Source organism: Lissotriton vulgaris, chromosome 4_1 (genome assembly GCF_964263255.1).
Source record: "Lissotriton vulgaris chromosome 4_1, aLisVul1.2, whole genome shotgun sequence".
NCBI classification, from domain to species: domain Eukaryota; kingdom Metazoa; phylum Chordata; class Amphibia; order Caudata; family Salamandridae; genus Lissotriton; species Lissotriton vulgaris.
Window position 1 is genome coordinate 883,462,624 of NC_141691.1, and position 23,105 is coordinate 883,485,728.

Consider the following 23,105-nt stretch of genomic DNA (forward strand, 5'->3'; position numbering starts at 1 on the left):
TCAGACAGTTCCAGTGCTTCAATAGAGCTCTGCATCAGAGCAGGCATTATTCATAAGCTCTAAACAAATATGCTAATGCTGATAGTAATCATTATTAATTGTCCAGGTGCATTCATGTATGCTCGGGGAGAAGTCACCCTAAAATTCGTAGGTAATTGCCAGCACTTGCATGTAAAAACGATAAATATTCTGTTTCGAAAGCAGTAAGTATTCCTACAATACAGTTATGGCAAAAGGAAAGTTTTCAGTGACAGTAAGGAAAGCGACTGATGCTTGTTACACATCCACAGGTGGCCAACTCTAGGGGAAAAAGAGTGAGTACCTTTTTGAACCTGTAAGCTGCTGTTGCAGCCAAATAGTTAGACATGAACACGGAATGCCGTAGACTAGATCCCATCAACAGACAATATTCAAAAACATCCGAGCCACTGGCTGTATGGGGTTGAGCCATAATCTGCTGCCTCTGTACTACTTCTTATATGTATTTTGTTCAAGTATTGGTAACATATGTTCTCCCCCACAGGTAAAGTTGGCAATAGAAGAACCTACAAACAGTGAGGGGGGACACAGGGGAAGCGGGTGTAAAAAAAAAAGAGAGAAAGAAACTGTACCTTCTCGTTGCTTCCTTGCTCTGTCTCTTCTCCATAGTCACTCGCTATAGCCTGGAACAGGAAGCACACTCAGACTCCCGATAGCTAATCACAACGCTGTGATTGGTCTGAGTGCCTCTGGTTCAGCGCCAGCCTGGGAATGAGAGCCTGGGCATGGACTCTCCACCAAGGCTGTAATGCAGCCTGCGTGGAGAACATGCAAAGTGCACATGAATGTTTGGCTGGCCTGAGACGACTGGTCAAACAGTCATGTTCACTGACAAAGTGTGCTCACCACTCCCCCTGCTCCTGTCGTCTGAGCAGCCCCAACTGCACTGCAAAGCTGCCGCAGCAGGAACAAATGAATCAATAAAAACGTTGAGTTATTATCATTTTATTTTTCCTTTATTTCACTGCTAAAAAGCAGTGGGGCGATGCTCCTCCTCCTTAGCAGAGGAGACGCCACTGTTTCTCATCCCACTTGGTAGGATTCGGAGACATAATCCTGCATCACTAATATTACTAGAGTGCCATTCTGCAAGTACTACTGAATGACACTTAAGCTCTGCCACAGAGTGTAACATAAGTGATACTGCAGAGTGCAAGTCAAGCCCCCTAGAAGTCAGTGTGCAAAAACACACACGGCTCTGCACCATACCTTACCATGAGGACCTCTGATTTTCTAATTTTTCAGAAAGTTCCTTTCAAATTGTGTTTAGTTGCAGTGGTGCAATGTACTCATTTATACTGTAGATCTTTTATACATATTCTTGAGTAATCTTTAATGCTCATTGTTTTCACAGCTGTGAGCAAAGAGCCCAGGTGTTGCTGTCAATCAGCGCAGAGGATGAAGGAAATCTTAAAGATGGGATCAATTTCATCAGAAATAAAGAAACTGGGAAAAATTATATCATATATAAAGATGGAGACAAAATGCGCGCCTGCAAGAATTTGTGCAAACATCAAGGAGGATTGTTTATTAAGGATATTGAAGATCTGTCAAGCAGGTAGTCTTGTAAATGTTTATACTGTTATTATCTTCTGTTTAAAAACCAATGGTTATCATCATTTTGTAGTTTGCAGGAAACCTCAGACACAGATATTTAAATACAGTGTCAAGTTACATTTATTATAATAACACTAGTAATGCTAAAAGTACTCACCAGGAGCAGCCTAGGACGCTAAATCTTTATAGGATAATGATGATGATAGATTGTTGACATCTGACCACGATAGGGTACCAAAAACTCTGCTCAAAATAGTATTTCCTTGCCATGAAGAGGGTCAAATAGTTTACTTTTTTATCATCACAAAAATGGCCAGCTAGAATCTCTCATGGCTAGATGCTTGTCCCATCGTCCATTGCATAACCAGTCTGTTTCATGTGGTAGATGAGTAACCTTGATTCAGTCTACCAATCGCTTCTGTGCATGTTGGAAGAGGAGGTGATATTACACTGTAGATATGCATAAGTTCATCCTGACAGAAACCCTGAAATTCTGGAATTGTGCCTCATTGCCATACTGCAGCACAGTGGTACCCGAATAACAGGGATTTGGGATGCCATGAGGGCAACCTCCTTCTGGCCTAAGGTCAGAACTGTCTATCATCCTCCAAAACCTGCTCCATACCAGATTGTAGTGCTGAAAATCCTAGCCCATTGCCACTTACCACTGACCACCTTTGACCTGGGGGTAGAGGAAGGCATTTGGGCAGTGGCTAGCTTGTGCCAGTGAGTGTTGTTGCCACTTATTAATAGGATTCTGTTACTCTATAGATCTGTCCTTCTGATGCCACTCCCTGATACAACTTCCTAGGATAATCCTTAGTTTTTTATTTGTGCCTGGGTCGAATACGATGACTTGCTTCAGGGCACAGGACTTATTTCAATTGGGTCATGTGGTGCACTAACACAACCAACCACATGGCAGTGCTGTGCTCTGAGTATACCAGTCTCAAGTGTGATCAAGCACTCTGTCTTGCTCATTTGAAATGAAAATGCACCCACTGACTATTTTCAGCCTTTCTGGCTATGGTTTGCACCTGCGCAGTCCTCGCAGGACATTATTTCCCCCCCTCTGTTTGCACTGATACAGTTGTCATGTTGTTTTTACATTCTGCTCTTTCCTCTTTGAAACTGTTTAAATTGCGCCTGTGAATGCAGAGGCTCAGCACCAGCACTTGGTTTTCGACACTAGCATATTTTTTTATGACATTCCACCACATGGTGGCGGTGTCGATTTATTCTTCAGCAGAGAATATTAGCAGTATATTTAATAATCCAGGCCCAGATTTGCTAAAAGAAAGATCGCCAACACAACACAGCAAGTAAAGTTGTTGCACTGTGTTGCGTAAACAGGACAGAGCATCACAGCACCATATTTACTAAGATGTGGGACTGTTCTGCACTTCAAAACAAAACCAAAGGGAATGATGGACGGAGTGTTGAACATTGCAAACACTCACCCCCAGTCAACTAATCTGGGTTTAAACCATCAGCATTCTTTAGCTAATTCTGCCACTCCAGTTCAAACATGGCCATATGCAAATCAGTCTGACCCTGTGCCTCATGGGAACAGTCCAGCCGAACTGCCAAGCCATGCCTTCCCTGGACCGGAAACAAGCATCCTGGGACCAGTTTCTGGCTAATCAGCCATCATCAGCCAGGCTAGCTTGAATCCAGTGGCAAAGTGAGCAAGGGACCCACATCTGGGCATACCCTGCCAACTTAGGGCGAACAAAGCAAAACCAAAGGGGATGATGGAAGGAGTGTTGAACATTGCAAGTACTCACCTCCAGTCAATTGATCTGGGTTTGATCCATCATCATTCTTTAGCTCACTCTGCCACCCCAGTTGAGACATGGCTATATGCAAATCAGTCTGACCCTGTGCCTCATGGAAACAGTCCAGCCAGAATTGCCAAGCCATTTCTTCCCTGGACTGTAAACAAGCATCCTGGGATCGGTTTCTCACTAATCAGCCGTCATCAGCCAGGCTAGCTTGAATCCAGTGGCAAAGTGAGCAAGGGAACCACGCCTGGGCATACCCTGCCATCTTAGGGTGAACAAAGCAAAACCAAAGGGAATGATGGACGGAGTGTTGAACATTGCAAGCACTCACCCCCAGTCAACTGTTCTGCACTTGCCCTGTGTATGGGCACTTTTGACTGACATGCGCTGTCGTAAGCATAGTTTTTTACGGGAAGGGGGCCATTCTAGTACAAAAACTATGCTTCGAGGGCTTCCCCCTTTGCATGAATGCTATATAATGCAGCACACATACAAAGGGGGAAACATTCATGGGTTACAGGCAACACCCATAGAACACCCCCATGATACAAAGTAATGTAAGGCAACACATTGCTCGGCCTTGTGTTACATTTGATTAAAAAAATACACAAATCCGACGTAGTCTTTGTAAATCTGGGCCCCAATGAATATTAGAAAAATAATAACCGTGTGTACTGAACATTCTTACAACTTTGGGTGACCCAGAATTTCCAGGTTGTCACTTTCAGTGCCGAGTGATGGTAACAGGTAGCGCTGGTACTGGCATTTGCCAGCATTGGCAGGGACAGTGGTTGGTGCAAGCTGCTGTGGTATTCTGAGGTATGTAGTAGACTCTGGTGCGAAGAAAAAAAATTAAGCACTGATCCTTGCCCAAGAACCCAAAATACTAATGTTCTGTTGTCTTCTGCTTTGGGCGCAGCAAGGTCTCACTGGACAGGACCCTAAAGCTGGGTAGTGGCTAACGCAACCGCTGGCTTGTCTCAGACTGCTCGTTGGGCTGCTGTGACCGAATTCAAAATGTAGATACTCTGAGATGACGGCAGTGCCCATATCATCGTACACCAGCTTCTGCTGGTGCCAGTATCTGCCAAAGCTACACTGGGTTCTCAGAGTTAAGAGAATGAACTAGAAGGGTCTGACAGGGTGGTCGATTTCAGAGGGCAAAACAGAAGCATTTGCTTAGGGCTGTGCTTCTGCGAACATGTCCAGATACAGGGGCATATTTACAAAAAAAATGGCATAGGGCAGTGCTGCACTTCTTTTTGCAGCACAGACCTATGCCAACTTGAGAGGGCAGGAATGCCCTGTATTTACAAGATACTGTGCATTCCTGTTCTTTTAGCTAGCCCCGGGTCACAATTTTGTGCCTAAAGCCAACACAGACACCATGGTGAAAGGGTGTCTGCATTGTCAGCAGGATTGTTTCTGTGCAGGAACGGGTACCTTCCTACACAAAAACAATCGGCGGACGCATTTTCCTTGTTCTATGTGTGCTGCAGAATGTAGCACAATTGGAAAGAGAAAAAATGAATCGAATTGAAAACATTTCTCCAGGTTACTCGTGCTCTGAGAAGGCATAAGGTTTTGGCGCTGCCCCAAAGGTACCTGATTTTGTAAGTCTACTCACGCAGACCGGGCCGACACCTGGAGCACTGTTGCGGCGATAACCGCACTCGCGCACGATCCCTGAGGGCATGCGTGGGCCGCGGAGAACGGGGCTAACACAAAGGTAGCCGACAGGACTCTTGCACTACGCCAGGGATACACCGCGGTTGTTCTACGCGGACCGGCGCCACAGCAGTGATAGCAAGCGCCATCTTGCACCCTGAACGAGGCTATCGAATTGACAAGCCAGCAAGTCTGCAAAGTGACAACACCGGGGCCCTGGGACACGCGCACGGAGCCACAACCCCGAGAGCACAACGCACCATCTGTGGGGCTCCTACAGCTACACTGTCAGAGGCGTATCCACGTGGAGACACAAGACACGGACGGGGGCGCAAGCTAGGAGCGACACTGCCACATCCGAGTCTGCTACCATCGTGGCACGTGCACGGCGCTCCTGGCCTTAACCTGGCAGACCCCTCATAAAACGCGGTAGACAGTCCCTACCACCGCCGCCAAGAACTCCATTGCAGCTGTGCAAGGGGAAATAAACACAGCGCCACTGCACAAAACGAAGGCACTACAACACCTGCAGCACCAGTGTGATCCTTCAGCCCATTCTTGATTGTACTGCTGACACCTTCTCTCCTATCGGATCGACTGCTGTGGGGGCGGCCCAAACAGAGGAAGCAGTAAACCGCGAAAACGTGGAGCCTGCAAGAGTGTTGTGAGATCGGCCCATCGACACCCTGCACACTAGATCCATGGGGAGGCACAGGGGCAAGGCCCAGGACCAGGGCGCGACTACGGATATGCAGTCCACCGGTTCGGAAGATCCGCTGGCCTCCTCCAATGTGGACATTATCCCGCCAACGGGGAAGGGCACGCAGGATGCCAAACTGGACCTCATCCTGAATGAAATAAGGGCCACAAGAGAAGCGCTAGAATTGCGCATGGATAACATGGCGACAGGCCTATCTCTGCTCAGGGCGGACCATAACAAACTGGCGGAGAGGGTCTCAGAGCAGAAGCTTGCACTGAACGATCTAATACCCCAGCAAACTGAACACTCCACGAAGATAGAAGGCATGGAAAAACAAATCAAATTGCTGTGGGACAAGATGGACCATGCAGAAGGGCGGGCCTGCCACAATAACGTCCGTATTTTGGGCATTCCGGAGCACAGTGAGGGGAGGAATCCTACCCAATTTGTGGAAGACTGGCTCAAAAAGGTCGTAGGCCCGCAACATCTGACCTCCCTGTACAGCGTGGAGCGAGCACACAGAATGCCTTGGAGACCGCCACAACCAGGAGCACCACCGTGTCCATTAATAGCGTGCCTCCTTCATTATAAAGATCGTGACACAGTACTGCGTGTGGCCCGAGAGAAGGCACCGCTGCGATACGAAGACAAGACTATATCCGTATACCCGGACTTTACACCGGCAGTGCAACGAGCCAGGTCCACCTTCTTGGAGGTGAAACGTAAACTACGTGAAAGAATTGAAATATGCCCTCCTGTTCTCCGCCCGCCTCAAGATACTACACGGCAACAGATCACACTTTTTTGACACTCCAGAGGAAGCGGAGGAATGGATGGAAGTGACGCTAACGCCGCCAACCTCGCAAGACCCATTTGCAGACAACAGGAGTGACGGACCTACGAATCGGTCGGGCCAGCGACACTCTAACTCCAATGCTGGTCAAGGCCCCTCAGCACGGTCATCACCGAAGGGACAAGCAACAAAGAGCTGCTCTGAGGAGCGGGCGAAAGTGGTTCAGCTGACGGAGGAGGCACTGGCTGCACACGATGCGGGCACGGCAAATGGCTCGGCCAGCAATTCAGACACGCACACAGAGGTGTCAGGATGGGCGGACAGTCTGCAGCTCTTTCCCAAGATCACGGTGCAAATGGCTGAAGAATTTTAACGGCGCCTTTGACAGTATCCGGGTGGTAATGTATGAACCTCACAAATAGACGCACATAGGGTGGGTGGCAGGGAGAACGCGTTTGCTAAGGGCTCGCTATATCACCACAGGCCAGCGCGAGTCAGGAACACGTGGACTGCTCCCCCCATCATATAGACATGTTTCTGTTTGACAATTACCCACGTTGGGTAACTCGGTTTGGACCCCGGGTCCGTTTACCTGGGGACCTCTATGTTAAGGGGTTAACTGTTCACATGGCAATCGTCTCCTACCATAAGGTATATCTGGCATACCTGCCCAGATGCTCGACATTTCAATACTTCACGTTCAGTCATGAGGCCACTTAATGTCTACAACCTATGCACCTGGAATGTGCGGGGCATGGGATCGATTCACAAGAGACACAGAATACTGGCTCAGCTTAACCGCAGGGGGGTCTTGATAGCTTGTCTTCAAGAGACACATTTGAACAATGCCGAAAGCTTAAAACTGCTGAAGAAATGGAAGGGACAACTTTCCGCTACATCTTACTCTGTATTCTCAGGGGGGGCTGCTATTTGGCTCCGAAACTCTGTGCCCTTTAGGCCAGTGGAACAGAGAATAGACAAAGAGGGCAGATATGTGTTTGTACGGGGTCTGTTGGATGGTGCCACTGTTGTGCTTGGATGTGTGTATGCACCAAATTCGGGTCAATCTGATTTTTTAATTAGAATCAGTGGGGTCTTAGCGGACTGGGCAGGATACCAATGGATTATTGGTGGGGATTTTAATGCTGTGTTGGATACCGCACTAGACAGGTCACACCCACCCTTACACGCCACGGAGAGCAGGTGACAGGCAGATGCACTAGCGCAATGGGCAGAAGGATGGGGCCTGGCGGATACATGGCGTAGTAAACACCTGCTAGACAAGGAATACACCTTTTACTCCCCACCTCACCAATTACATACCAGAATCGACCGTGTATTCTGCTCCAACTCCTTAATGGGGGCGGTCCTCACGGCACAACATATGGGCAAGACACTCTCAGACCACAACCCAGTAGAAATAACATTACAATGGGCCAGGCTCCTGACACCGATACCGACTTGGAGATTGCCCACGGAACTGCTAGAGTCGTCCATGGCAGACACCATTGTCAATTACTTCGCTGTGAATGCTGACACTGCTAGCTCCAGACAGATAGAGTGAGACACATTCAAAGTCTTCATTAGAGGGGAGGCACTGGCCACCCGGGCAGGCAGAAAACGGTAGGTGATTGATAACCTTAAGGAAGTGGAGGGCACGCTGGCAATGCTGGAGAGCGAAGCTGCAGGCACGAACCTACCCTTTACACCACTACAAGAAGCGCACATACGACATGCTGAGCTATTAGAAGACCTGCGATTGTTGGACTATAAGGAATACACTTGCAGGCAGCACACGCAGGCCGACAGATCAGGTCCCCTGTTAGCCCGAATTATACGAGATGCCCCAACACACCTCCCCATTTTGGAAATTATAGACCAAGAGGGTTCGACAGCCTCGACTCAGATAGAAGTTAACACTGCATTCAGGGACTACTACACCACACTATATGGCCAGCACCAGCACCTCTCACACACGGCACTGGAGGAATTTATGGGGGACTTAGACCTGCCCCAGCTAACTGACAGACAACGTGACGACCTGAAACGCAACATCACCGTCGCGGAGATCAGGCAGGCCATACACGCTCTCCCAAGAAACAAAACCCCTGGGACGGACGGCCTACCGGCCGAATTCTACGAGACATTTATTGACCTGCTGGCCCCGCGCCTGCAAGTCGTTTATCAAGAGGCACTGCGGGCCAACTCCTTACCGCAGTCCTCCCTTCAGGCTCTGATAATTTCCCTTCTAAAACCGGGCAGAGATGGGATGCAACTGGCTAACTACCGGCCTTTGTCTCTCCTTAACACTGACTATAAAATATTGAGCAAGGTCCTGGCAACAAGACTAGCACAGTACATCCCCCAACTGATCCACCCTCACCAGTGCGGATTTGTGCCCAGAAGGAGCACAGCCATGAACCTCCGGAGGCTAGCCCAACTCATGCTGCGGGACCATGCAGATGTAAGCACTGAGGGCTGTGTTTCATTGGACCTGAAACAGGCCTTCGACTCCTTCAGATGGGATTTTATGTTTGCAACATTTGCAAAATTCGGGATACCTCCCGAATATATTGCATGGGTCAGACTACTCTATACCCGCCCCACGGCGCGGGTGAGAACGTCCAGGTGCATCTCAGAGCCCTTGACCATTGAAAAGGGTACCAGACAAGGGTGCCCACTATCCCCGCTCTTATTCATCTTAGCACTTGAACCGCTGCTCTGCAAACTCCGGACAGAGGCCTCACACCGTGGCATAACGAGAGGCGGGACGATACATGTGGTATCCGCTTATGCCGACGATATCATCCTATACCTACGTGACCTGAGAGGTGACTTAGACCCCATACCCAGGCTGTTTGAGGATTTCCGCGTACTATCGGGCCTCACTATCAGTGAACCTAAGTCATATGGGTACTGTTTTGGCACCACTGATTCGCCCACACCACTGCCTTTTACGCCACATACCTTTCAAATGGCGGACACAATCTTCTGCTACCTGGGGATACAGATATACAGAGGGGCTGCGGAAATGATAGATGGCAACCTAGGCAGAGCGCTACTGGCACTTAAATCGCAGATACAATTTTGGACAACGTTACCACTGTCAGTGGCCGGTAGAGTGGCAATCTCCAAGATGGTGGTACTTCCCCTCCTCATTTATTATTTCTCTAGCTTACCATTCCTGATTCCAGCTACAACGTTCCGGGCACTGGATACCCTCCAAACGGAGCTCATATGGGGCTCAGGACGGAGGCGCATAGGACTTGCCAAGCTACAGCTCACCTCGGAGACCGTGGTATGGGAGTACCGGACTTCCGAGCATACAATTTTGCCTGCCAACTGCAATGGCTGGCCTACTGGCTGGCAGGTCGGAATCTACATGAAATTGACATGACGGATGGGGATAGATCTAGAGGGAAACTACACACCCTACTTTTATCCCGTTCGGAGCTGCCGAGGGACACCCCCCCTCTTCTCCGGCTGGCCATACAATATTGGCGGAAAGCGGTAAAATACACGGCCCGACGACCTCATATGCTCCTACAATTCCACTGTTAGGTATCCCACTGGGGACGGGAATACTATCGGCCCACAAACTCACGGTATGGCACAATGCAGGTGTAACGCAAATCGGCGACCTCTTTGTAGATGGACACATGTTGTCCTTTGAGGACTTCAGGGCCACACACCACATCCCGGGAGGATCGTTCCTCCTACATGCTGGTTTACGCCACTACATGACGAGAATATGGGCACAAGATGGGGTCGAACCACCCACAAACCCATTGCTAACAATGCAGTACCTCATGGGAACGGGCAGTCACCTAACTAAATGGCTTACAGCAGGTATCAGAACAGGGAGGGCGACATCGCTACTACCCCTCAGGAACAAATGGGAGGGTGACATAGGAAGACCACTCAGGGATAAGGAATGGGAGCGCATCCTCAAAGTTTAAGTTTATACAGCTGATGGTTTTACACCGGGCATACCTAACACCCCACCGCATACACGCTATGTTCCCTGATGCAGATGACAACTGCCCCCGATGCAGAGCAGATGACGCGAGACTAGCACATATGCTATGGGACTGCCCAAAACTGGGTTATTACTGGAACACTATACATGAAGCGCTCTCTGGGGCGGGTACTCTCCTACAGACACACACCTTAGAATATGCCATGCTGGGGCTAGGCCCAGCGGAGCGTAAAAGAAGCGTGCAAACCCGTTTCACTGATATGGCTATGCTACTTGCAAAACGCGCAATAACCATGAGGTGGAAATCGGCCAAACCACCTGACCCTGAAAGGCGAAAGTAATACAATGGGGTAGGGCAGAGGGAGAGGCACTGCAGCGTGAAGAACGAAGGGGCCTCAGGAAAATGCCGATTTCACTAGATTGGTTTACTATCCTAGGATCTTTCAAAGCAGGGGGAGCTGACGAGTCTGCTCTTTCGTCACCTGCTGATTGAAATGTGGATTGATCTCATTAAGCAACAACGTACCGCAGAAGTGATTGGTGCAACTGGGTGCGGTAATGGGGAAACCTATACAGATATTGTTTGTGTCACTAAATGACTGCACAGAAGACTATATAAGAAGCGAGATGTTCTGGGCATAGCCGAATACCGATAGATGTGTGAAAATACAGTGCATGAGTGCCAAGGGCGGGTTTAGTTGGGGAGGTGGGAGGGTTTTTCTAGAGGTCTGTTTCGTTAAGATGGGAATGTACAAAAATAGAAAATGCATATTATACTCAATACCATTGTACCTAGGAGAGCATATTACTGTACGATTTCCCTGTTCACAAATTGACAAGTGCTATTGCTCTACTTACTCTGCAAATAAACAAATAAAAAAAAACACAACAATTAATCTCAAATCAAGACACATCACCCTATTAATATTCACACCTTCAAAACAGCAAGCACCATCGAAAATTGCACCTACTCAGTTCTGGGCAAAGGGCTTTGGGATTCGGGAATTACTCTAACTCGGACAAGTATTTTATATCTCTTCTTCTCAAGAGGTTAAAGCATATTTCCGCTACCAGAAAACTGCTAGCGCAAGAATCTTTGTAAATATAAACTATTTAATATCTATACCACACACCAACCGGGTTGACCCCAGCTTGGGGTGTTTTTGTCTCTTAATTCTCTGTGACAGACCTTTGCTGTCGTTTACAAGAAGATCAGGCGCTATGCATCACATAACTTAAAATCACAATACTATTTCTAAGTTCAGTCAATTACAAGAGTTAGGCATACGTTTTAAGGGTTTTCATTTTCATTATAAGTTTAGTAAATTCTCATTCTTTTTATGTAGTAAGTAAAAGTATCAGTCAAATTACAGAACTGATCAAAAAAATATATGGTTAGAACAAATCATAACAAATAATGCATTCATCGCGTCTCATAAATTAAAGAATCCCTATTCTAAAGAATGGGGCGAAAATGGTAATGGCTAGACTTCCCATAAACAGAGGTTCACCAAACTCAATATGTCTCAGTAATGAAACATGATATCTGCTACTGCATTCAGCAATCTGGTCGGAAAAATTTAACAAATCAGCATTCATCCTTTAGCATGAACCTGTTAGCATACAGCATAAAGGGTATGGAGCAAAGGTCTGGGAAATAGGCATGGCAACGGCGATGGTGGGGCATAGCATTAACCTATTCTAGGAACAAGCACTAATATAAAAGAGTTGAAAACAAATGTTGTAGTTTTACTTGTATCTTCTTCTACTCTCATCCAATCAGATTTCAGATCTTGTGAGAATAGGCTCTCCTTCTTCTTTCTTTGAATTTCACACGACGAGCTTACAAAGAATTAACATGAAATACAAAACATTATTAAAACTATGTCTATGTGTAAGGCCTTCTTGATTCTTAGGCCTCCTTTCCCATAGGTATGTTCACATTCCTAACTTTCTAGTAATATACATTGTATGTTAGCTAAACAATAGGCTAAGTGAATTAGAAACATCAGCTGCAAATAATATTATTCAGAACCACATCTATTCATTATAAAATAAGGAAAAAATGGGTAAAGGATTAATATTTTCTAATCATGCATTGTATTCAGTATGTGAAACAAGGATTATTTTTATTCAACAATAAAGCATTTATAGCAAATATTCCAAAACATTATTATTATTATTATTATTATTATTATTATTATTATTATTAATCAGGAACAGTCTGCAATATGACTTGCAGCTTTTTATTAAAGACAAAACAGGGTAAGGTCAATTTCTAAGCATTTTGTGCATGTCTAAGCACATTTAGTAAAGTTGTTTGTAAAATGAAGCTTTTTTAAACATTTTGAGGCCTAGTTATAATAGATATAGTTACATTCTGCATTGTATACATTTTAAAGTCCTGCTAGTTCAATATAAATTGCACTTTTAACTAAATTACTTTTGTGTTTTACTAAAACTTTTCCCAACCACCACCATGTGTAGTGAGCATCCATACTTCAAGAGTATCATCACTCGTGAAATGGGGTACCTATCATGGTCAGCATACCAGTATTTGAACAGTTCGTCTTAGAATGAGCCCTGTCAGCCCTAGCACCTAAATGGAGACTTTATGAATAATGGCTAAACCTATACTTCATGGCCATGGCTGTGGTAGATGAAAAGAAGTGAGAATTATTGTTGCACCTTGCAGGTCCTGACATTAACAGGCTTTCTCCCACCCTACATAACGTATGCCACAATAGTTGCAGCACTCAACGCGTATTTTGAGCCTATGGCAAATTCTGATGATGAGAGGTTCATCTTTCGACAATACCGGAATACTGGGCAAGTTCCTTTCAAGGTTAAAAAACTGGGAAATACATTTATGCTCAGGAATGAGCAAGAAGAAATAATGGCTCAGATAATACAAGGGTGTGCATCATCGTCATTAAGGGAGAACATACTCCAAGAGCCAGGATAACCGCTGCAGGGCAGACTAATGCTAAGATGCTCAAATGAACTGTGTCACGTCTGAGCTGCATACACGGATGCTCTCCTGAACAAGAGTGAACCAGTGAGTCAAAGCACCCAAGCCAATCTGGGTGACAAGGGCAAGACCCAACAATCTGCACTATGATCCTGTGAGTACTGTGGTGGCATGACGACTCATCAACAGGTTGAAAGCAAGTCAAAAGGAAAAAAATGTGCCTCCTATGGCAAGCTAACCCACTTTTCAATAGTTTGTCACTCCACCAGAAGCAGCAAATTCCCTGTCACATCTGCTTGATCTGTGTTCAAGCTGGGCCATGTCCATGAAGACAATTGCACAGCCCAAGAATGCTAGGTATCCATGAGGAGCACTACAACACACAAGGAGGGCCAAGAGGAGGTTTGAGGACCAGCGTAGGTGTACTCCCCACTCTAAAAATCAACTCACATGAGAGCCCACGGGTCAGGCTTCTGTGAAAATATTCAAATGCAATACACAAATATTGACACCAGGAAAGAAGCCGACCAATCAGGGGAATATATCCCTTTTAAGGATGACTCCCCTCACACACCAAAGGTGTCATCCTTCATCATAGGGGTGCCTCCTCGCGTTAGGAACCTAGGGCCAGATGTAGGAGCCAAAATACCGGTTGGTAACAGCCGATTTCGGCTGTTACCGACCGGTATTTAGTATTTGGCATGTAGGGGCCCTATTTTACCGATTCGGTAAATTTACCGAATCGGTAAAATACCGAATCGGTATTTTTACCGATTCGGTAACTTCCTGATGTAGGTGGGACTCTTCTGAGTCCCAATGGCCTTACAGATTCGGTATTTTACCACCCAATCCAATTGGGTGGTAAAATACCGAATCCAGGTGTGCATGTACATGTGTGCATGCACACCTATGCCATGTGACAGACAGACATGCCCTTAGGGCATGTCTGTGTGCCACATGGCACACATGCCAGTATTTGGGGTGCTAGAGGGTGTCACAGTGACAGCCCCTGCACCCTTGCTGGAATCGGTATTTACCGAATCGGTAAATACCGATTCAGTAATGCCCATTGATTCCTATGGGCTTCAATGCCCATAGGAATCAATGGGCATTACCGAATCGGTATTTACCGATTTTTACAGAATCGGTAATTCAATTACCGATTTTACCTACATCTCACCCCTTCTATTTTACTGATTCATAAATACTGAATCGGTAAAATTCGGTATTTATGAATCGGTAAAATAGAATAGAAAACCACCTCTCTACGAGGGAGGAGCTCAGGGATATTTTTTAATTTGAGCACATGGGTTGTACTAAAAACCCTATGTGAGCGTGGTGTGTGAATGGATGTAAAGTGCAGTGCTAGTGAATGTGAGATAAAACTGCCTATAGTGTTAGTTGGCAAAGCTTTATTTAGCTACCCTATGACAGGATAAAAAACAACAATGAGCTGAATGATGTGGCTGTCAAGATTCAAGACAGGTACATCAAAGGGATCAACATGTTTTGGCCATCGGTGACCTATAAAAGTGTCTTGGCCATCGTCAGGATCCAAAAAATGATAACAGCTACTGCAATATTTGTGAGATCAAAAAAGGGGCAACAAATGGTGTATACTGAACCAGAAATTAGTATGTTCAGTAGGGTCCACCGCTGCAACCTGCAGGGGAAGAAAGAGAAACAAATACAACTGATGTCAATAATGATGGAGTATCACAAACAGAATACAATCATCTTAAACACATTTAGTGTCAAGTCCAAAATCCATTTAAACTAGAATGGAAGTCATAGCAGTGTGGCACTTACCAAATGTGGTCTGAATAGTTACTGCATCTGTCCGGCGCTATTTAGCCAAAGGTACAAACGCTACCCTCGCCTGAGAAGGAGAATGGGGTAGACAGTGGGCGAGAGGATAAAATTAAGCATGATGTAAGCAGAAAAGAGCTGCACATGAAATCAACATGTACATTAACATTGTCAAAAGAAATCAACATATACATTGACTTTATCACAACAAGTACATGTAGCTTATATGCTGTCGACATCCTGTGAACAGACAAAAGACATCATCAAATGTCAAATGAACAGTCCTAATGGTAGTCCAACCCAATCCAAGAGGTGGAAATTTAGAGGTAGTTCTCCAACTAAAGGAAGCATATTTAATCTTGAATTTTAATTCAACATCTATGAGATGTCAGAACTACACTGATTGTGAATAGAATGCTTTTGGAATTTGTGACCTCAACTCAAACCTACTTCACACCGGGCAGCTTGCTTGCTGGTGCCACACTTTTTTGCTGGGCCATCCAGGTGTGGCACCCACTCTGGGTTCACTTTATATCTTTCCATTGGCCTAGAAATGCATGATTGCACACATTTATTCATAATTCTTAAGAGCAGATTTAGTACACAAACCGGTTTCTATAATCTTTTTATGAATCTTAATCTTTATATAACATTTCTAAGATTTTGATGGCCACACACTACAATTACGAATTGTAACTTTTTTTTATCAACAGACACTTCTCTGACACATCCATTATGTGGCTTCCTGATGAAGGCAATCTGCCAAAACTCATGTAGAAAACTATATGAAAACTATATACAGAAATGTGTTTTTGGGCCAGAAACTATCACCATTGTTGCATTATAAATTTATACTTCCTGTTTTACTATGAGTTGTGAACAAAATCAGTTGATGTTTTTAGATATGTGAACAATTATCTGAATGCATGGGTGTGTATGAGAATTATTATGTCTGTTGCGGGAAATATACACAATGTTCAAGTTATGTATAGTAAAAAAAATGTGAGTTTATATTTATCTCTATTGATATAGCAATATCTTTATCTATAAAATTAAAAGTATTTTCGTATTACCATTATTGTACTGTCGTATATCCTTGCTTGTGCCCTTCTTCTGAATTTATTAGTACTTGCCTGAAATTGCATTCTGAAATATATCCAAATACTTGCTTACATCAAAAGTCATGAAGTTAACATAGCGTTTTTGCATAAAACACACCTCACCAAATGCACTAAAACGTATTCTGCTAAATCCTGGGTTACTTACAGATATTAATCTTCCTACAGTTCTCACTCAAGGAAACTCACAATTTTAATTAATGTCACAATGTACTTCAGATGGGAGACCATTATTGGAAACCGCAAGAGTCGTTATCTTTTTATACAGGGCCTTACTGGTAATAAACAATATATTCTCCTTAATATTTATGGGTTCAATGTTGACTCCCGAGATTTTTATAGGGAACCTCAGCACCGATATCTTACAATACCTCAGTCTTCATTACTGTGGGGAGGAGATTTTAGCACTGATCTCGGCATGTTAATGGACAGGTCAATGTAATCATCGCAATCACTTTCTGGCGTTGCCCAGGCAGTCCTAGACGTCAGGTGGATGTTTGGCGACAGATGTAACCGTCCAAGCATGAATACTTTTATTTCTCAACAGCGTATGACTCACACTCCCATATTGATTATTGGCTTATAATAGGCAATGTGTGTGTGGTTTGCAGTGAGGCCCTCATATTGCACAGGACCCTTATCAGACCACTTCCAATTTTTACAAACCATGACTCAGCAATGCATTCCAGGATCCTACCGTCCTTGGGTATTCCCCACTAATGCACTGTCAGACAGGTTATTCTGTGAAGAAATACATCAGGGCATACTTGACTTTTTTTCTTAAGTGAGGGAAGCCTCTGGGAAGCCTTCAAAGTCACTATCTGAGGACTTTGTATTTCTAAAGAGGCTCAGTATTACAATCTATACAAAACATACTCTCAACCCTGGAGCAAACACTAAAGCAGCTAGAAAACATGTATGTAGTTACATATGATCCCAGTGTCCTGTCCTTGATCCAAGCTGCATTTCTTCAATATAAAGAAGCTGAGAGGGAGAATAGATACCTGGGGAAATCAGCTGGAGCGAGGTTCTATGGTGAGAGTGAGCATCTTGAATGTACTCTGGCTCTCCTTGTAAAAACTGAAATGCTTTCTTGGGATATACTGTGTGTGTGAGAGATGATACTGGAGCCAGACACACTATGTCTGCGAACATATTAGAAACATTCACTCACTATTCTAATACTTTATACCGGGCAGGAAGCGAACAGGGTGCTCCTTCCCTCCGTGAATATTTATGCAACACTGCTCTTGCATGGTTTGAACCACACCAGCAGGGACTACTCAGTCTCACAATCATTGTAGAGGAGATATCTGAAGCAATAAATCCATGCCCAGTTAGAAGGCCCCAGGCTTAGATGGTCTTACCTCTGAACCTTTTAAGTAATAGGCAAATATTTTAGCACCTAAAATGTTGGAGGTATATGGTGAGGCACGCTGCAGTGGTGCACTCCCTCTGATCTTACATCATGATATCATCACCGTCCTCTCCAAGCTGCATAAACCACTAGATGAGTGCACTTCTTAGGAACCTTTGCCCTTGAACTTGAAACAAAGATTTTGGCAAAACTCATTGCTAGGCATCTACAACATAAGCCAAACACAGTCTCACCGGAGTAATCTAGCATCAACCCAAGTCGTTCCTCTTCAGATTATCTCAGCATCTTCTTTACCTTATCATGATAAATTGGCTCTGATCTCCCTGTGGCAATGTTTTGATCAATGCTCATAAGGCAGTCAACACCTTCACATGAACTTAATTATTTGATTGCTCTCTCCCATGCTGATTGATGTGGGACTTTTGGGTTGGATCCGCCCACTTTATACCTAGCCCCAGGTAAGAACCAAAAGTGAAGGGGCTGTGATCTACTCCGTTTGCTATATCAAGCAGTACTAGGCAGAGATGTTCTTAATCACCCCCTCCTACTTGCCATCGCTACTGAACCGCTAATCAGCATTCTTAAAGTGGAACATTGCCATTGGAAACCCGATATTACAGGTAAAAGGCACCTATCCTCACTACATACCAATTTATTTTATTTTATTTTTATTTTACGCAACTTTTATAGCGCAACAAATACCCTGAGGTGTCTCGGCGCTGACATTACATTACACATTAAGTCAAACCCCCAAAATAACCTTAGCCCGATATTACAGGAAATCATAACATTCAGCCAATTCTCTGGTCTTCAGATAAACTGGAGCAAATCATTAATGGTCTCTCCTACTCCTGCCACATGCAAGCAAGCAGTAGAAAACCCTCTGCGTTGGTGCAACTTCCCCCATGCTATCACGGCATATAGATACATAGGGGTGACCATACGGTATTGGAGGGTAACCAGGGCCCTGTGGTTCAAAAAACTAAAAACATGCCCAAAGATGTATCTCTTTGCCTCTTTTGGTAGCTCATAGAATACCCGTCTTAAATTAATTTTTTCGCCCTGGTTTCTCTATCTGTTTTTGAACACTCCACTGCCACTTCCTAAAGCATTCTTTACTTTCCACCAATCCATACTTATTAGCTTCATGTAGACATATAGGCATGTAGGCATATAGGCACCCTCAGGTCTGTTGGAAGGTGTTAACACAGTTATCCTCAAAGGGCGACTTAGCTGCTCCTAACTACTACCTAGTGTCACCAGCTAAATATTTATTTCATCGGACTCACCCAGAATTCCAGCTGCCCTCTTGAGTGCGATATGGCAGGTGACACTCCATTAACTAGCTTTGTCTTCAGAAAGGTACTAAGCCGCTGACAATATTCGGACTCTATTCTTTGTATGGCCTACACATGACATAGACTCGAATGGCCTGCTGGCGTAGACAATTTTCTATCTCCCTGGCATCCAATTTGTAACAATCCCGTACCTCCTTTATCCTATGAGCAGGTAGCACAGAAGAGACCCACTTCAATCAGGCTGTGAACATTGGGTAACCTCTTTGATGAAGGTACATTTCTAACGTTAGAGACAGTTACAGAAAGTGAGGAAATTACTCCCATGGATGTGTCCCTGTACTGGAGAATATGGAAACATTGCAAGCGCACTTCCCATGTCTCCCTGATACAACACCTACTTTCACTACTATAACCTTATCGTTTGCTTCTACCAGTCCCTGTGGGCTAATTAGGAGTTTATGCAAAGCGACCATAGACACTGCTCGTGGGGTTGTGGCAAGATTTGCACATTGACCAAAGAGATGTGGACATACTGTACTTAACAAACTAGGAAACTATCCTTAAATAGTAGACTTAGAATCCTCCATTTCAAATGTACACACCACATACACTACTCACCCACGGGAAACATCCTTTACTACGCAACTTTTACCACACAGTACCTTTACGACGCAACTTTTACAACGCAAACCATTACAACGCATTGCGCTGGGGGGCGCTCTAGGATAGGGAATAGGTTTAATTTACTATCCAACACCTTCCCTACTATCCACGGGGACTGGAGTTGGAATAGTAAATTTAACTATTCACTATCCAGCGCCCCAAAGCACTATGCGTTGTAAAGGCATGCGTTGTAAAAACCTCGTTGTAAAGTCATGCGTAGTAAAAGCATGCGTTGTAACGTCATACATCCCTCACCCACTCACTTAAAGGCTTGGGGACTTGTGGATGATGCCACATCTCTGTGATATCACACCACAACTCTCAGACTACTTCCACCTAGCTTGGGATTATCCAGATGAGTTCTACTAATGGGAAGCGATATATAACATTCTCTGACATGTTTTCCATTCCTCTCCCTCCACCCCACCTGCAGGCACCGCTGGTATGTGAAGGCTATACCGAAACAATCTCGCAGATTCACTGTTTTTGTTCTTCTCATTGTGAAAATAAGAATTGCTATGCGATAGGAAAGGGGTCCCACCCCTGACATTCAGAGCTGCATGAAGGGCTCAATGTAGAGTAATGAATCCCTCGAAATCTACACAGACACACTACCTCTAACATCTTGATCCAAAGATATATGGTCTGCACTGCGCTTATACCTCTTTATCTGAAATGTACCCCCACACCATACTTAAACTGATGACGGTGCTGTGGATGGCCCTTGAAAGCACTATGTCTTTTTGATCATTTCATAGTATGACACTGTCTACCTGAGATCCCAAGCCATGCTGCTTTGCTACCACTGTTCTTTTGCTCGTGACTTTGTAGGAGACATTATTTATTACCTTGCTAAATATGTTGTGTTAATACTATAAAATCTCTATAAATAAAGTTTAAAAAACAGTGCTACAACTCCTCCACCTTTGTAAAAAGATATACAAGTTTGAATTTAACAAAAAACAAACTTGTATGTACACACACACAAGCGTACACCAAACTTTGAACGCACCATATAAATGTCACCAACTCATGTATTTACAAATTGACTCTTACTTCTACTAAGACCTCTTTTATTTCAAAATTCTACTTCGCAGGCTTTCAAATCCTTGAGGGCTCTTTTCCAGGTAGTTTCTAATCTCACAACTCTTCCCTGTGTCAAAATGAATGTTCCCCCTCCTAATTTGTTTGTGGCAATAATGGCCTCTTTTTTCTCTGAGACAGAGATCATTCCTAATTGGATTAGCTTCTGCGATCCTCCTACCTCGCCTCCTGCAGAATGACTACAAGCTTTTGACCTTTCCTTTCCTGTAACTCCCATCACAGCTCTCGTAACTATTAAGGAGGAGGAGGTTTGTTTCCTCCTGGTTTACCTTTGTAAAGTTGACCAGCTCAAAATATGTATTCAATACTCTAAAACTCTTTATCTATGGTTGTTACACATGCTTGTAGCTTCATCCTTAATACCTGCTTTCATCAGGCACCGTCCCTAGTGGATGGAAGAAAGGATTCATCAAACCTCTTTTAAAGAAGTCAGTCTTGGACCCCAGGCCAGAAACTACAGGCTCTTCTTTCTTTTGCAAGCAGTTTCTAAACAATTTGAAGAGTACCAGTTACTAGATGCCTGCTGGATGAATTTAAGGCCTAAATAGGGCCCCAAACCTGTCTCTCTCCTCTGCATATGTTGAATGATGTCAGACTAGATTACAATGGTGGCATTTCCACCTGCCTCATCCTTCTGTTACTGGGAAAGGAAACAAGGGAACCCTACTCACTTGGAGCCTGGTGAAGGTTTTTACAAGAAACAATGGCTCCTGTGGATAGATAAGAACTAATTCTGATAAAAATAACGCACAATGGCAATGGGGGTGATTGATAGAGATGTCACAAAAAGAACGCTGCATATACACAATGTGACTGTATTAGTCAATTCAGAACCATTTATGTAAATATATATCAACAGTTTATACAAAATTTCCGTAACATTATAAACACATATGTAATCAAAGAGGTGATGGGGTGTCCCAAGTGAATTTTTACAAAAAAAGAACCTAAACTGCTAAGATGAAACATAGTAAGCTGGGGACCTTTTTTGACATCTATATCTATCATCCTTCTGTTACGGTTGTGTTGTCCTTTTACCTCCAATTCAGAACAGAACTAAATAAATGGTTGTTGTTAATATAACCTGTGCTATTAGGAGACACTATTCATGTTTCTCTTTAAGTGACCTCTCTTCAGGACATTGCCCATCAGCCCCACATTCAATGAGCCTGTTTCACAAACTGCATTTTTGAGTAACTTTGCACTTTTGAGTTAGTCTACAACTTTTCGGTAATTAAAAACTGCACTTTTGTAGCAACTTACACTCTTCTAATAAGCCCAACACTAAACATGACCAACCACTGGTACCACAACACCCTCCTGTAGAAAATAATGGAGGTAGGGGATTTAAAATAAAACTCCATAGAAAATAATGTTAAATTAAATTACTTAAAATATAAATGAATGTTAAAAAATAAAGATAGCACACATACATTGTTTATTTAATAAATACTTTATATTAATATAATAAATATGTGCTATCTTTAAAAATGTTTATCTATTTTTTCTCGGGACCTCCCACCGACCTGAAAATCAGTATTTTGCATACCAACCTATTTGTAGGTTGGTTCACAAAATTGGTTTGCATTTGGAAGTTTTGGTGTGAAATTTCTGATCATTGTTTATGAATGTAATCTTTGTACACCTGACCCTTGGTTATTTTGTGATCCTTACTATTGTGCAACAGATTTTATTGCTCCTGCTCCCTCAAAATGTTCACTTTTGCACTAGTGTATTTAAATTGCTTACTTCGCAAAACTTGGCCCTCCATGAAGATTGGCAAATTGGCAGGTGTAGTGGTTTCCTGACCACTACAACTGAGGCTAAATTTCTTGACTACTATGCGTAAGGAAAGGTTCACAGCACATTCCCAACTTGATACAAATAGAAAGAGTAATACATTTAAAATTCCTACTACAAAAACCTTGCCCATCAAACTCACAAAACACCACTGTATTGTCATAGGCGTCATTATAAACTCCAACCAGACTATGATAACCCCTATGTGGTGAGTGTTATACGGAATGCTAAGTTTAAATTTAGTTTTCTTCATCAGACATATTTAGCCTGAAGGGACTTTGCAAAATCCGTGCAGGTCCAATTAATTGGTGCTCAAGATGTAAGTTGGGCAATGGCGGATTTTATCACATCATTAAGAACAGCCCAATTTTAGCACCCTATTGGTTACAAATAACTTGCACAGTTACATCTATGACTCATAAAATGATTGGCTATACCTCAGAG

General features: G+C 44.0%; 1 protein-coding gene across 2 annotated transcripts in view; it reads left to right on the plus strand.

Moving 5' to 3' along the window:
- LOC147722684 (cytidine monophosphate-N-acetylneuraminic acid hydroxylase-like) overlaps positions 1 to 23,105 on the plus strand; it is a 486,512-nt gene that overhangs the window by 157,796 nt on the left and 305,611 nt on the right. For both annotated transcript variants that reach the window (XM_086965175.1, XM_086965174.1), the window contains exon 2: positions 1,394 to 1,597. In XM_086965175.1, coding sequence (XP_086821301.1) covers positions 1,394 to 1,597 — 204 coding nt within the window. The remainder of the gene's footprint in view (positions 1 to 1,393; positions 1,598 to 23,105) is intronic.